Raw genomic sequence first — 16203 nt, forward strand, 5'->3', positions numbered from 1 at the left:
CCTGGGATTTTTATTTCCTAAGGAAGATTGACATTTCAGTTGCTTGAATGTGTAAATGAGCTACGTGTTTTGTCATCACTGGGTGCAATTAAAATATCTTTGTTTTCATCTTTGCTTCTTTCTATTTCTCTTGAATGTGTAATATATTTGTGAGCAAAGTAACTGATTAGCAATGCTGCTGAGGTAGTTTACGTGGTGTTCTAAGATCCTTATCACTACTTTCTTTTTGTTTGCTTTCTAATTTCTCAATTTATACATTGCAGCAGAAATGTTGTAGACTTCTGCAAATCTTTAGGAATTGTAACAGAAATGTTAGCTTATGTGCAGCTTGAAAGCAGCTTAATGAGTTCTAAAACTGTGGTGTTCATTTAAAAAAACCCAAACAAAACCCAAAACATCATCTGTACAAAAGTTGGACTAATTCTAAATTAGTAAGTTTCTACAACTGCCAACAGCCTTCATTTTTAACATTAACAACTGTCTTCTGGAGAAACAAAATCTGATCATCAGCAAGATTATTCTTAATCTTTCTTTGGCCTTACCCTACACTGATGATGTGCTTAGCAGAAATAATTTCTTGTATAAGAAATTGACTTTTTTTTAAAATATATGTCTTGTCTTTTTCTTTATGCATTGCATTTATGTGTGTCCATACCAGTATGGACATATTAAGATTCAAATGCCTTTTAAAGAAATGTTTGCATATGTGTTAGTATGTGTACTATTAAATTTCTTTTTATTCGGATCACTGTTTGGGGTAAATTCTCTTTCACAAATCACGTTAACTTCTCTTTCTTTGATGTCCTGTTGTAAATATTTTATGTCTTTTGTGTATTTTCTCCTGTTGCAATGCATTATTTTGATATTCCAAATCTTTCCACCTATGAATCTAATGGCAGATGTGTAGTTTCCTGTGACAGAATGAAGCCTATTGAAAGTTAGTGTTCAACATCAGTTGCCATTTCATCCAGCTGATCTACACATCGCTTCTGTGTACTCTGTGAAAAGTTTATTAGTTACTGTTTCCTCTAGGAATTAATTTGAAACATATGTCTGATTATTAATTATGCATTCTGGTTAGTGTGTTGAGAAAATTTATTTCCTGTATTTATTGACATTGTCTGAAGTCCTGGGATCTACACTATAATGTAATCACTCCAAGTAGTAGCTAATACACTGTGATGTAAATGGAGAAGCTACACATTAGAATTTTTTCTATGATATAATTGAACTTAAAGAGGATTTTTCCCTTGCTCCCTTGCTTATATGCATGTCATTTGAAGTTTCATTACTGTGGTTCATTATGCATTTGCAGAGTAGGGGCTTCTTAGCAAAGTAGGGGCTTACTGCAAAGGTAATTGCCTTTCCCATGTGCTGTAGTAGCATAATGGAAAGTCCTGAAAGAAGATGTAAGTTAAAGCTTAATTTAACGTCTTTTGTTTGATTGTTGGGTAGAATGTCACCTAGCTCTACTTACCTTTAATTCTTTGGTGACTTGTCATAAGATATCCTGTTTATCCAGAAGAAATAATTGAGTTCTTCACAGTGAAGTTGAGCTCAATTTGCCATCCTGAGAAGAACCACAGGCTTGCCTCTGGAAGTAATAATTACAAATGAGCAAGAGTACTGCCATTGCAGATGCAGTAATTTTAGTTTTGTTCCATAAGCAATCATCCTCAGAGCAGAATTAACTTGAATGTGGATAGCCCAGATACAGACTAGGGAAGGATTTGATCCTCTCCAAAAGTCAATTATTGCTTTTGTATGGACCTCCTAGCTCATATATGCCAGCTCCATGCTGGCATATATGAATTTAAGGTATGTATATCCATTAAGCATAGGCTTACATATTTGTTTGTGGGGCAAGAATCTCATAAGGTAAAATATTATGGGGTGTGTGTGTTTCTTTCTGGAGACTGTTAAGCAGGAGTAGCTGATGTGAGGTCCGTGAAAATGTGTGATGAAGAATATTCCATGTTAGAATACAGTGTTCTAGACATGAATCTAATCTTTCCACAATTGTAGCAGTGTATGCTTGTGCCTATAGGACAAAATTAAGGCAAATGAAATAAGAAACATCCTTGTAGTATTTATTATGTTCCAATTTTTCTGCATTATAAAGGGAGGAGTATTTTCTGTCTGTGACATGCTAAATATTGAATTAATTTCCAAAGGAATGTCTGCTTTTCATTTTTAAGATGGTATTGTATTTAATGCATTCTAGGCATGTGAAAATGATTATGGAAATGAGGGTCTGTGATCTGAACTTCACTGCCACTTGGGTGCGCAGTGTAACTTGTGTTAAAGGCCGCTGTTATTCAATACTGCTGCTAAGAAGGGCAGTTCTTTGTTAAGTGCAATAATCCCATTTTATTTCTCTTTAGGATACTTCTTTTTTAATAGATACAGGAATTATATTCTCACTATTGGAAGTTGCATTGAGAGCTTCATTGTTGACTTTTTAATGGTTTTATGTGGAAAAAGTGATTTGTCTGAAAAAAACTTCCATTAATGGAAGGCCCCATATCTTTATTTCCTCATTCCACCACCCGACGTCACAGTATCAGAGTTCTAATTTTTATATCAGTATTTTTCCAAATATTTAATAAAGTGTTTCTAAGTAGCAAACAAGACAGCAGCTCTTCTGACTTGGACTAGTAGAAGGGCTGTTGCCATTTGTCTTTTCTCTTACGGATTGTTTTTGAAGCTATCTCATTACTAATCTCTCACATATAAATCTTCCTTCTCTGCTGATGACTGTAACTAGCAAAATTGTGGCATTATAGTCCCTCTGGAAGAATAGTAGTTGCTCCTTATGGTGGGGCAGTGTAAAAATGACCTGGACTATTGACCATCTCTCAGTTTACAGTTAACTAATTATATTAATTGGAAAAGTTTATTAGTTAGCATTGCTCAGTCATAAATTAACTTGCTGAAATACAGTGTGTGAAGAGCTACATTTGGACAGTTTGAAGTGCTTAAGAGAATTGAGTTCTTAGCTTAAGACAACAGCTGGTTGGAGTGCTAGAAAAAAATTGATTTTCACCCGTGAGCTCTCTGTCTTAAAGTCTAAGGGAAAAATATTAGTTTTCATCGTTTTATTGATGTAAATAAGAGAATATGCAATGTGTTGCTATATAAAGGAGAAATTTAGTTGTCTTTAAGGATTTAATTTAGCTGGGCTTTAACTATAGGTTCATAATTAATATGTAAATACTTAGCAGTGCTATAGAAGTAAAGGGGTTTTTAAGATTAATTAACTGTTTGGCTCTTCAAGACTTCAGGATAATAGAGGACAAACAGTGTTTTATTTTCGTAAATAAACCTCTTCATTTCTTTGTTGAAAAAATTGTACTTGACTGGAATTAAAGCTTTAGAAATGTATTTCACCAGAATATCTGCCAGGAGAATATTTTTTTTTCTCAAGAAAGCATCACATGAAATCCACATTTTATGGGCATGTTATGTAAGGAAACTACTTATCAACGCACATCTGATACAAGTAGGTAGTATGCAAATAGTTTATCCTCTTTTCTGCATGGAAATCTTTTCCCCGGATCTTTGAGTAAGTAACATGAAGTTAGAACTTCATTTTAATGTGGAAACAAAAAAGAATATGTAGTTTATTTATCAAGTTATTTTGCCTTAAACAGTATTATAAAATACAAAACAGTGGTCGTCACTTACTGATTTAATTAACAGTAGATGTAAGAGATACAATTTACTACCAAAAAAAAAAGTAAAATCTCAAAGATGAAGCAGTTGTGTAGTTTCCAAGCAAGTAATACAGGACACATTTAAAAAGCATAAGAAATGGTTTAATTTCATTAACTGTGGTCTAATATGTTGTGCATCCCACTCTTCGTAAACCACAGTGGCATTTACTGGCTATTGCTTCAAAGCACTACTGGTTTTCATCCCTTTTCATTGGCCAAATGTGTCATAAGAGCATTAACTGAAGTCTGGAAAACAATTCTCATGGATTTTGCTTTAATGATAAATCTAGCATATAGTACACTTGCTGATATAATCAAGTGAATGGAATTTCCAAAATCTTGACTTAATGTCTTTTAAGTATGAAGCAATAATGTTTTTATGAAGTAGCTTTTAAATGGCATTTGTTGAAGTGGAGAGCAGCTGGATGAGAAGAGTCTGTTTCTAACTGCAATCAGCAATGATCATAGTATCATATTACAGTCACCCTATAAAATAGCTTGTATTTTAAGAAAAATGGGGGGAAAAAAGGAAGGTAGGAATGGAGAGAAAAGCAAGCATGGTCTGTGTGATGCCCGAAGGGGTCTGGAATTGGTTACAGTCGGGTAATGTTGCTTCAGCTGTTTGGGCAACAGTAGTATAGTTCTCAATATAGGAAGTTCTTTATCAATTATTAGGTTTTAAAAATGTTTTGGAGATACAGTCAATATGCATTTCTCAAGCATTTTTATTATGTAGGGTGGCTTTTAAATTCTAATGTTTACCAGGATAAGATTTAACTAAAATAATGACCATAATTATAGAACCTTTTGCAGTTCTTCCCTGTATTTCTCTGTAATACAAAATCTTTTTTTACCACTTTTGCATTTGTATCTATTTGTGTAAATGGAATGTATCTCTGCACTGTCCATCTTTTTCAGTTGATAGGCTTTTTGAACAGGGAAAATATTTTCTTTTGTTTCTTACAGAACACTAAATATGTTAGTGATGGTGTGTTCTAAAATTTTTCACTGCTGAGTCTCAAACTTTCATCTAGGAAACCTTTGTATCCTTCAAACAATTGTTTATCATTCTCTTCTTTAACGTGTAGCGTCAATGAGTGAACTGCAAGAATTTTCTGTTGTTGCTGTTTCAGCAGTAGCTTTCAGTTTTCCTGCAATAGGCAATGTGTATCTACTTTACTAAATTATCAAAGTCTGCCAGCTTAACATTGCACAGGAATGTCTGGCATAATAAATGCATACAAAGTTGGGAGACATGAAATGCTCTTACTCTGCAGTGCTGTTGATCAATATTCTTGAATATTTCCGAAGTGGGACTCTTCTATACTTTAATTTGTATTATTTAATTTTAAAAAATGGCATGCTATCTGCAGCAGAAAATGAATTTCAAAAATGACTTTATTTCCCTAGATTTTCGGGTTTTTATTTGCTTCTAAAGGGTTTGATACAGTCTTAGGCAGGATATGAATAAGACATACATAATATAACTGTACCTAAAATGCCAGCCAGCTAAGGCAGGCAAATTTTTGAATTTGAGTTTTAAATTAAAAGAAAACAAAAGTGTAGATTACTTGATTGTGAAGAAATTCTAAATATGGTTTGACTTGTGCAAGCAAAAATAACATAGTCATCCCTGCCATATAGCTGTATAGACACATCCTTCATCATAAGAACTGTGTTTCCCTATCCATTAGTTCAAATAAGTTCATTTTTTTCCTGGAAAAGACTTCTTGTTGAAAGTGCTTTGCTTACCTGAGGTCTCTAGACAAAGAAGAGGGTCTATGGCTTGATTTAGTTGTATTGGAATGCAGTTCTTCAGGATATGGGAACAGCCTGAGGGAAGGTTGCATCATGAGGTGCTTATATCTTTAATTTTTTAATTGGGACGTGTTATCTTGGAGGGCTCAGACCACATTCAAATCCATACATACAACAAGGCTAAGCCAGGTTCCACATTTAGTCTGCTCAGGGAAGTAGGTCCTGGTGTTCTGCTGGCTTTTATGGACTTACCCTTTTGCAGAGCTCTACTACTTTGAGTGCTCAGGGCTCTCCTTCCTTGTCGTCTGTCTCTTACTAGGACATTCCACCACTCACCAACCACCTTGTTCTTCTCCTTGCTCTCTTTCCCTCTTAAATTTGTATTCTCTTACAGTTCACTGCATAATATTAGTACATAAAACCACTAATTCCTCTTTTAAAATTCTTTTGTAACATTCACAAAAACACTTTCTTAAAGATATCCTGAGAAGTCACATTTTTGCTTTATGGGCATCGCATTATTTTGGTCTATAATATTGTGGTCATCTTTAGCTGTTTTTCAAGAAAGGTATTTTAGGTTTTTATCTGAAGTAGGGCAAATTGATTTCTTCGAAGCTCTTATTAAGATTGTAGGTCATTTTAATAAAGCAGTTATTGTTCTTTTGAATGTAGTTTTTTCATCAGTGTTATAGTATGCCATTAAATCTTGAAAACTTTGCCATCAAACCATCAGTCAGTTTCTGCCCTCTTCCATTTATTATTGTATCTTTGGTATGAACTCTGCCTTCAGTTTACCAGGTTAGTAATTCCATTGTTAAAGCTTTATACATGTATTTTGTAGGCTGTAGATCCAAGATGGGTGCAAAATATGTATCCCTGAAGTTAAAGATTTTCTGTTGTGATTCAGAAAGATAGTTGTTTGAATGAAAAGGAATAATTTACTCTGCCCTGTACATTTACCCTGTGTTGGAAGTAAAGGGTTAAAAGTGGAAGAATGGTGAGGAGGACAGTAAATTTGCCCAAGTGACCTTGCTGTTGGGAATGCTAAGAATACCAGGGTGGGAAAACTCCATTTCTTATGCCTAGTGCTGTTCATCTTCTGTCTGTTTTGAGAAGTAGAATTCCCATGTAGAGATAATACACTCTAATGCCTGAGCCTCCTGCTGGGACAGAGTGAGAGAACAAAAACTCAGAGATCATAAAAGCTCAGCCTTGTGATAAACTACACATGCATGAAGCCCTTTGGTATACTGGGGCAGGAAGTGGCCCCTCCTGCTCTCTGCTAGGAAGAGCCGAGCCTAACAGAACCTGTGTCCCCATGTGTCTCTGTCCGCTGGGATGAGCTGAGCCTAATGGCGCCCGTGTCCAGGTATGTCTCTGTGTCCCCATGTGTCTCTGTCTTCTGGGATGAGCTGAGTCTAATGGTGCCCATGTCCAGGTGTGTCTCTGCCACCCAGCATTGTTAGTGAGGGAGTGAAATAAATCTACTCTTTGCATTTCAGCTGTGGTTTGGTGGTTGCTCTGGTTACCTGTATGTGTTGATTCATACTCTCTATATTCTAAATAACCATTTTTTGTTTTGAAGTGTGTTTCTTTCTGATTTTGTTACATGTTGACATGTTTTAGTGGCTTTTATACTGGATATGGCTGAGTACTGTTCATCTGAGTCTGGTGCCTTTTCAGCATTTACTACAACCTGTTTGGCTTAAAAAACCAGCTACCTTTATAGACATGAGGAAATGACTGTGTTGTTGTTAGTTACGTATCAGTAATTATAGTGATTAGATCTTATGTTACCATAATATTAACATAACCTTCCTGTACATTTCTGAGCCACCAGTAGTGATATTCCTGGTGGATGACACATATGTGGTCTTGAAATGTCATTAGGTCATGTTTAGGAAAGTGACCTTTAGGAAGCCCCTTCTCTTCTTTCTTGAAATGATGCAATTAACTTAATGAAGCAGGGGCAGTTGGGAATGGATTCCTGCTCATAGTGGTCCCAGGTGCTGCCAAGTCCTGGTCTATGCAAGGAAAAATGTGGTTAATGTTCTCAGTGCCAGTCAATGTCTACTGTACCGATGTGTCGAATTGACATCTTCCCCTCAGCACATGAAATCTGGAAGAGCTGTTATGAGTATGTAAACATGTCGCAGTCAGAAAAGAGAGCAATTTATAAGGTCTGGTAAATTTTTGTGTTTCCAAACACCAAAGAGAAGCAAGCACAGGTGCCTGCATATTTGAACTCAAAGTTTAATGGATGAAATTAATCTAGGATTACTCCTGATAGTGTTCATAGTTTCTCATCTTTTCTAAGGCAATTTTAAAATGCTGAAATACTTACCATACAGTGATGGTTCTGAATAAATAGGTGGCAAATAGTTTTAAAAATTTTCTTCATTTTCTTACTGATTCATTTTATTCTTGATTTTGGCATACGAAGTTTCTTAAAGGAAACTTGCATAAAATTAAGTTTACTGCTTTTTCTGGTTGAGTAAAATGTTTTTAACATCTGTATGACCTCCGTGAAATTCTGTGGATGCTGATGTCTTCTAAACAGTACTGAGAGAAAGTAATTTTAGTTGAGTTTTAAAATGTATTAAAGTCAGTGTAAATAAGCAACTTAATCACAGTAAAGTGTTCATTCTGCACTTCTCTTTATCAAGTGTTTTTAGGAATTCACCTGTGATCTAAGCAGTTACAGCAAAAAAGAAATAGAAAAATCCTCTTTAGCTATAGTAAATGTGACAAAGCATAATATATAACTAGTAAGAAACTTTGATATACTAACTATAATTGATTCCAGCGATTTGTCTGTTAAGGCCAATGCAAATAATTGTAACATCTGTCAAAAACCAACCACTAGCATGGAAACCTTTTAACATTTTGCACTTAATAAACTATTTTATACATAAACTACCTTATTGTTTATATTAAAAACTAAAAAATATTCGGTCTGTTCCAGCCATTCTAACAAAAACTTTAATAAGTAGACATTGCATAAAAATGACACAATCCAGCAGTTATTTGGTAAGGCCAGCATAATCATAAATTTACCATCCATGCTTTTCCAAAAATACTAACCCATATTGTTCTCTCTGGACCTGTTGCAGGGATGACTAATCCAGCTGCTGAGGTCTCCCTTTATGTGTTTGATGGAACACTTGGCTTGCTAGACTACAGCTGTGTGTTTATGTGCAGTGCACACCTGCAGGGGCCTGACAAATAGCTGTAGTATGCGGAGTATACAAAATTACCCTGGCAGTGCTGCAAATAAGGAAGTTTCTGTTTTGAAGTCCATATGTGTGTGAGCTTGAGATGCCAGCTGGGGTATTTATGTTGCATTGCACAGATGTAAAACTGCCAACTGATTTTATACCAAATAAAGGCTAATCTTCTTATACATACTTGGTGTCAGAGTTATGAAGTGGTACATAAGAATGTTCTCACGACTTAGCTCTTTTAAAATAAAAGCTGACATTAAAAATGCTCGAATGCACAATATGCATAGATGCTAAAGACAAAAACGTGCTGTATTTGCTTAGATATCTGCTGTAGGATGGTATTTTAAAGGTTTTATTATTGGTGATATATAGTTTTTAGCTGCACATAATCAGGACTTGATTTATTGTATGCATATACACTATGCTATATATTCCTTTTTCTAGGAAGTCACTTCAGCTCTGTGGTGAATCCAGTTTATGGGTTCTGAAATGTGAAAGCCCAGTTTATATAGCTACCTAACTTGAAAGCTTTGCTTTCCTGTTTTCAAATGTGTTTGAGCACAGTGATAATTTTTCATCAAATATAATATGTATATTGAAATTTGTTATAATTTTTAGTAAACCTTGTTTGTGAAAATACTTTAAAAGGTAATACTTGCTTCCAAATACTAAAGAAATTACAATGGAAGCACTAATTTCATTTGCTAAAGCTAACAAATAGCACAGATATGAGTTCTGATGGTTTGATGATTTTAGTCAGTAGCTTGGCTTTTGGTATGAAGTGTTTGTAAAGCCAACAAGGTGAAATTAATAGTTTGTTTTGGGTACTTAAGTACTGCATGCTTAATCCTTTTTAAATGCCTAAAATGAAGGCTTAGCAGGGGAGAGAGGGTTAACGTGCAGATGTGAAAGTGGACAACTTTTGTGCTTTTGACTAGTCACTGGAAGTTCTCTAAGCCCTTAGTTACTTTTTTAGGCTTAGCACACTTTCCTTCTATTAATTTTTTTTGCATTACTGTGTGAAGCAATTTTAGTAATGTTTTTAATTTGTTGTTTGTTCTGGGCTACTACAACATTTGAAGATGTACAGAATTCTGCTTTGGCTTACTCTGTCACAATGTCTACTTGAAATGCATTTATGCTATGTGTGTAAGAACAAAGGAAATGGGAGCAACGTTGAATTGTATCACTATAGAATGTGTCCCAAAGGACTTAGGAATTTATTTTGCTAAATGTAGTGCACAGCTTAGAACTGACTAGCCATCACACACAGCTCACCAGGCTTGTGGAGTTTTTTCAAAGCAAAAGAATTTCATACATACGCACATATGCATGCACATGCTCACCCTGAGAGAGCAGTCTTGGGCTTCTTGTGCTTCAAATGAACATCTGCAAGTATCCCCCAGAAGCTCCAACATTATCCAGGTTCACATGGTTTAGAAATAGAGTTTTTTGATGACTGACTTTTAGAGCAGAAACCTCAGGCATTACTATTAGTTAGCTGAAGAGTTGAGCTGTACCCCCATAATACTGCCAAGGCATATCCTCTTGGCTAACATAATAAGTGTGTCTGTGAGATGCTCAAACTAGCATTAACTGCTGAGAACTAGTCTGAAGAGCAGAGAGGGCTGGGAAACAACACAGAATGCCAGATCTCAGTGAAAAATGGAAACACTTCAAAAGAAGTTACTTCTGCTAGATGAGTATAGGAAGTCTTAACTGTTGTTATATCCTCTGTTTAGGATGTATATTTAAGACCAAAAGAGCAGAATTCTGTTGGTGGGTGAAGAAATATGTTGCAAAGATGGTTCAGTTATTTTGTGGCAGGACCAGCTCTGTTATAGAAGGATATCACTTCAAACAGATTGCCGCCACTGCAGGTTGCAAACACACAACTGAAGGCTTCTAGTTCTCAGCTCATGCACAGATGTCTTTCAATAAGTTTAGCCAGTAATTTCTTCAAATTGCTCAGTTTATCAGCAGCACATGTCATCAATCCTGGAGTGGTTGCTCAAGTCAAACTACAGAATCCTTAGCTTACAGACACAGCTGCAAACAGGTGAACAGGCAGAAAGTAATTTGTGCAGCTTGGTGGCTGTCAGACAAAAGACAGACAATCTGTGTTTAAAACAGATTGCAGGCCTGGCATGAGCCAGACAAAAGGGATTTCTACAACTGCAAATAATTCCAAGGTTAACATATTTTCCTTTCTGCCATTAGGTGATTTGTTAAAATTGGAAACAATGAGCATTATAAATCTACACAGAAACTAGAGATAAGATGAAAGAGAAAAACAGATCGCTAAATAAGTTTACATCCTTCTGTTGAAAAGCATACAACTGGTATTCATATAGCACTCCTTTTTATAAACTAAGCCGTGTTATAATACCTATAAGGACATTTAATACAGATTTTTAATTATGCTAAGGAAGTCTAATTGGGAAAAGAAAAAGCATTGTAAAACCAGTAAGTTCATAGTATTGTTTCTCTGTCTTAAAAATTTGACCTTTTTTTTCTTTTCAGAATCTCTTTGGGTTATCATTCAAAGGTACTGTGAAGATTTAGCAGGATTTAATTTTAATTTTGAAGTCCTCTCTTCCTCAGATATTTTAATATTGGGTAGATTTATCAATATTTACTGTACCAAGTATATCAAATTGAAAATTTGTAGCAAACAAGGTTACTGTAGTGCTAACCTAATTACAGTAAATTAGAAAATATGCGATTGCCCTATCACAGATGTTACCTCAGATGTGTGACTACAGAATATCTATTCCTTCCACTTCTCATGGGCTCAGTAAACTTGCCTTGACCTCAAAACGTCTGCAGCCTTCCATGAGGTACTAATCAAGCTAATGTAATATAGCCCTTCTTCCTGTTTAGTTCAGTGAGTAAGTACTTACGTGCAATAATATTGATGGGTAATTCTATGCCTAGTTTAATTTCTGGCAAATTTATTTTCCATGTTACTTAAAATTTACCAGCAGAGAGAGGTTGTGGGTGGAAGAACGTGCAAAAAGTGACTGTCTGCTCTAAAGCAGCATCTGCTTTTGTGATGATATGATAGGGCATAGGGGATAAATCATTCTGCTTTGAAATCCATGGAACTCAGTGTACTTTGTTTAGTGATACATATTATGATGAGTTCATGAATACAATGGATAATCATGCAACAGTGTTTACAGAACATATTTAAGTTGTGCCATCAAAAGCCACTGTTGTTTCTTTAATGAAAAAATTAAAATATGTTCTTTTTGTTACAATCATGCATATATTACATACTTGAATCCAGCATAAGTATTGTCATAATTGAAGACTACTGTTGTTAGGCTACTTTAAGTTCATACTGTTATTAAAATACAGCACTAAATTCTGCAGGGAAAGCTGATGCTGAGGCTGAGTTGAAAAATTCTTTAAATTTCTCAACTATAAAGATATCAGAAGCATATGCTTTTATAAGCTATAGCATGGAAGTACCCTTTTTCATGTTTTCTGACAAAATGCAGATTCCAAGATTAAATTGTGTCTTTAATATGTGCTATGTTACAGGACTCCTTGCATTCGGATGTTCTTTTATTTTTTGGATCTTAATAGACAATAAGGTTTTTAACATCTCAAAAATTAATCACACTAATGGATATTTCCTGTTCTTTGGCCAGGAAAGATTTTATACTAGGTTCTTTCTTTGTAATGCTGACAGCATGTGTCTTGCTTGTTGGTATGCTGCAGATTGCAGCCTGACATTGCTATAGTGTTCTGTGCATGGGCTTCATGTATTCACTGTAAAGGTGAGATCATCATCTTTAAAGGATGGTTTTAATTTGTGTTGGTGAATCAAGTGGATACTGTATTTAAGGAAGGGGAAAAAAGTGTATTCATGCAGGTTGCTGTCTGCAGTCCAAATTGCTGATCAGAGAGTCTTTATACACATCGGTAATGTGCTGTGCAATATAAGCTGAAATATATTCCACAAGGGAGGAAAACGGAATAGGTTACATACGCTGTTCCTAAGTGCAATGAATATAAAACTCCATTACTCACTTTAAGCAGGTGCTTTTTATATGAGGCTTTAAAGAAATATAAAACTGCTGGTGAAATGATTGGTTTGTACAGACACGACTTAACTTTCAGTACTTTGACCAGATAAAGAGGCTAAAAATATTTCTACCAACATTTCTTTAATGATTTCAAGGATTAAAGGTTAATATCCTCCTAGTGTAAGAAACTGCCATTCCAGACACTAAATATACTGTTTTCTTTAAGTCCTCAGGAGTTACACAGGCTATTTAAAAGAAAATACAAACATGTCTGTTAAACTTAGAGCATTGTGTTTTTAAGTTGATATCTTAAACAACCTATATTAAATTGTTGGAAGGAATACAGTGATACAAAGAAATGCAGTGTGATATAGAAAATTGTGATGAAGAATGATACTCCTGTTAGAAAAAAACCTCACTTTTAATGAAAGTGAAATCTTATAATCTATGTGCATGGAAAACCACAGGTAAAGGGGTAACCTCAGACCTTTTATTTAAAGCAGCATATACGCTCTGAGAAGCAGAATCATGGGAAGATTGTTCATGATAATACTGATATACTGTATTTTAATCTTTCTATTTAATTTCTGTCATATTTTACATACCTGCTCTGTCTGAATTACTGTTTTCCTACCATTTCCTACTCCTTTATAATCAGTGATTGTAGCAGCAATTTCTGTAGTCCATCTTTTAATCATGTGATTGTGGGCTTTCTTCACTTCCCAACTGAGGGATGTTAACATTCTCTTTTGCTTTCTCCCCATGCTTAGCAACTCAGGAAATTAACTGTTAGTGATTACACCTTAGATGTTCTTTATTTTTGATAATACCATTACTGAACACATCTGACCTTCTTCTGAATTTTTATGAAACCTTTGCAGTTTCTTCACTGCTTAAAGGATTACTATATCCATCCTCTAGAATCCTCATCTTGTTTACCTTTTTACTGGCCCATAACTGTTCTCTCCTATATTCAGTTAGCTCTGACTGAGCCTGTGAGAGATTTCAGCCATTGGATATTGTGTTTGACAGCAAACAGGTGACCAGATGTCTTGTGTGTTACAGGGAAGTTCACAATCATGTGTAGGTCCAGGTGATATCTGGCACTTCTTGTCTTTTGCATAGTACGTACGTTACATAGCACTATAAGGTTTGGATCTGTTCTGGTGAAGGAGGCTTTTTAAAGGCAGTACAAACTCATATGAAATGTTTATTAGTTTTATAGGTGCCAAATAGCTTATTTGAGTAGGTGTGCCTTAGAGAAAGGAGCTCCACAGGTGCAACAGAAGGTGATAAGGTCTGACATGAGCTCTGATTTGTCTGAGAATTTGTTCTTTCATCCTACAATTTGCTCTGCTAGAAAGTTTTTCTTCAGTTGCTGCCCAGCTTTTTACTAAGAGCTGCAAAAGGCAGACTTTAATCCAGAGTCTAAGATAAATTTCACTTTTTGCTTAGTATGTTTGAAGATAAGCCCTTTGAGCTAGTACTGGATTGACCTTGAATAGATAGAAAATGCATTTCAGATTTTTTGAAATCCTATTAGCATTTATTAATGAGTGGAAGTGTTTTCATATATTTTACATGTTGACATTTGGCATGAGCTATTATTCTGAGATACAGCAAAACTACTGTATTTGAAATGGATAGAAGGGTTGTACAACTGAGATGGAAGCGACCAATTGCAAGTGCATGGCTTCCAACCAAAGGGTGTGTTACTGAGGGTGGAAACTGTGAACTCTTTTCTCCACCTATCTGTCTTCATCCTTTTCAGGATCTTGCTTCAAATGCTTTACTGTGTAAGTTTCTCAAGTTCTTATTTTTCTGTATCCTGGAAGCATTTGTATCCATGCCACTTGAAGCACATGTCTACTGACAACACATAGGTATGAGGATTTATAGGATATGCTTTTCTAGAGTTAAAATCCAGATTTTGATATGTTTTTTTGCATTTTCCTGGAAGACAAAAGTTATTTTAATGCATCAAGTTTGGCTTCTACCATTTGTCTCAAGTGATACAGAATATCTGAAATGCAGCTGTTGAATTGGGCAGAAAGGAAAATCAGTCCTTTTCTTTTTAAACCTCTGTTTACCACAGTAGGAACAGTAGCACTTAAGCTGCTTTAATCCTGTGTCCTGTCCAGTGTGATATTGCCAAATCCAAAATAATGGCTTCAGTTAGGTATATTGGCTTTAATTATAATTGGCGATGCCTGAATAGCCAGAATGTTAGCAATAACGAGATTAAAAATAAGAGATTGCCCAAAACTACACTTTTCACAGCAGGGTTTTAGAGCTATTTACAATACTATTTATGTTTAGAGATGGAAAGTGGTATTCCTTTTCTAAATGCTGGCTATTTAGATCAAAAAGATCCACAGTCCAACAGGGAGCAAAAGAAGTCTGATGGTGTGGGATGAGGTCAAGATTGCTCATGGCACAGGGGTTTGAGATTGTCCGCGTTGCCCAGGCCTGGCCTCCTCTGACATGTGGCATGGGACATGCTGCTTTCCACTCCCTAGCCCCACTGGCTCACAGGTCTGCCATCCATTGTCTGAGCTGCCCTGGTTTTTCCCTACAGTTGCTGAGGTAGAGCTGTTGCCACCTCGTTCCTCTGCTCTCACAGCACTCAGGCCCAGCTTTGTGCCTCTGCCAAATCCAGTACAGTTTTTTGCAGCAGATTTCTCTCACAGAGCAATTGCTACTAGTGAGATTCACATCTTCCCCCCCACGTTTTCTATCCTGAAAAAACTTAGCAAATACTACACAGTAGTAGTTTAAATAAATACTACTAATCACACGTGAAGCTTAGCAGTCAGTGTGCAACACTTGAAAATTGTTGTCCAGCTGTGCTCCAGTCAGTGTTAGTACCACTGCAGGTGGAAACAGCACATTGGGAGTTATGGTAGGTCTACAAGGGAATGTTTCTATTACTAGAAGGGAAGCGTGGTTAAAATTTTCACCCTTATCTCCATTAACATCACCTCCAGCTGCACTGTAAAAAGCACCTGGAGGAGGGTGTTTGGTCATCCCATTACTTCTTTTGGTGAACTTGGCAGTGTTAAGTTTGCAGTTGGACTTAATGATGTTAGAGGTCTTTTCCAGTGTAAATGATTCTATGATTCAGAGATTCTGTGCGTTTTTCAGTGGTAGCTGTTTAGTTCTTCTGTTAGCATTCCAAATTAAAACTACATTTTACTTAACTGGAAAAATCACTTAAAATAGATTATTGATAAGGAATATTTAAAGGTTCTTGTTACCTAGGATGCCTTAAACATATTATTCCAAATGTCCTATGTTTCCTTCAACGTTGGTTTTTGAACCACAGGTTTCTTATTTACCTCTCCATTTGAAGAAGGATTTTAGAAAAATCAAGAGGCTTTAGGGTTAGGGCAAATGGCAACCTGTATGAAGGCCATTGTGTGGGGAATCTTGAAACAGGAATGTAGCAACAGGGTTTTGCCTTTTTTA

General features: G+C 35.8%; 1 protein-coding gene across 8 annotated transcripts in view; it reads left to right on the forward strand.

Moving 5' to 3' along the window:
• The window catches only part of VPS13B (vacuolar protein sorting 13 homolog B), a 436966-nt gene that overhangs the window by 118332 nt on the left and 302431 nt on the right, over window positions 1-16203 (forward strand). Inside the window, exon 18 of one of the 8 annotated variants that reach the window (XM_032130224.1) lies at window positions 8588-8831. The exons of the other annotated variants lie outside the window; for them this stretch is intronic. Within the exon in view, the coding sequence (XP_031986115.1) occupies window positions 8588-8703 (116 nt within the window). The 3' untranslated portion in view covers window positions 8704-8831. Of the gene's footprint in view, window positions 1-8587; window positions 8832-16203 lie in introns of those variants that run through there. 8 annotated transcript variants of the gene reach the window in all.

This window comes from Corvus moneduloides, chromosome 1, assembly GCF_009650955.1.
Source record: "Corvus moneduloides isolate bCorMon1 chromosome 1, bCorMon1.pri, whole genome shotgun sequence".
NCBI classification, from domain to species: Eukaryota; Metazoa; Chordata; class Aves; order Passeriformes; family Corvidae; genus Corvus; species Corvus moneduloides.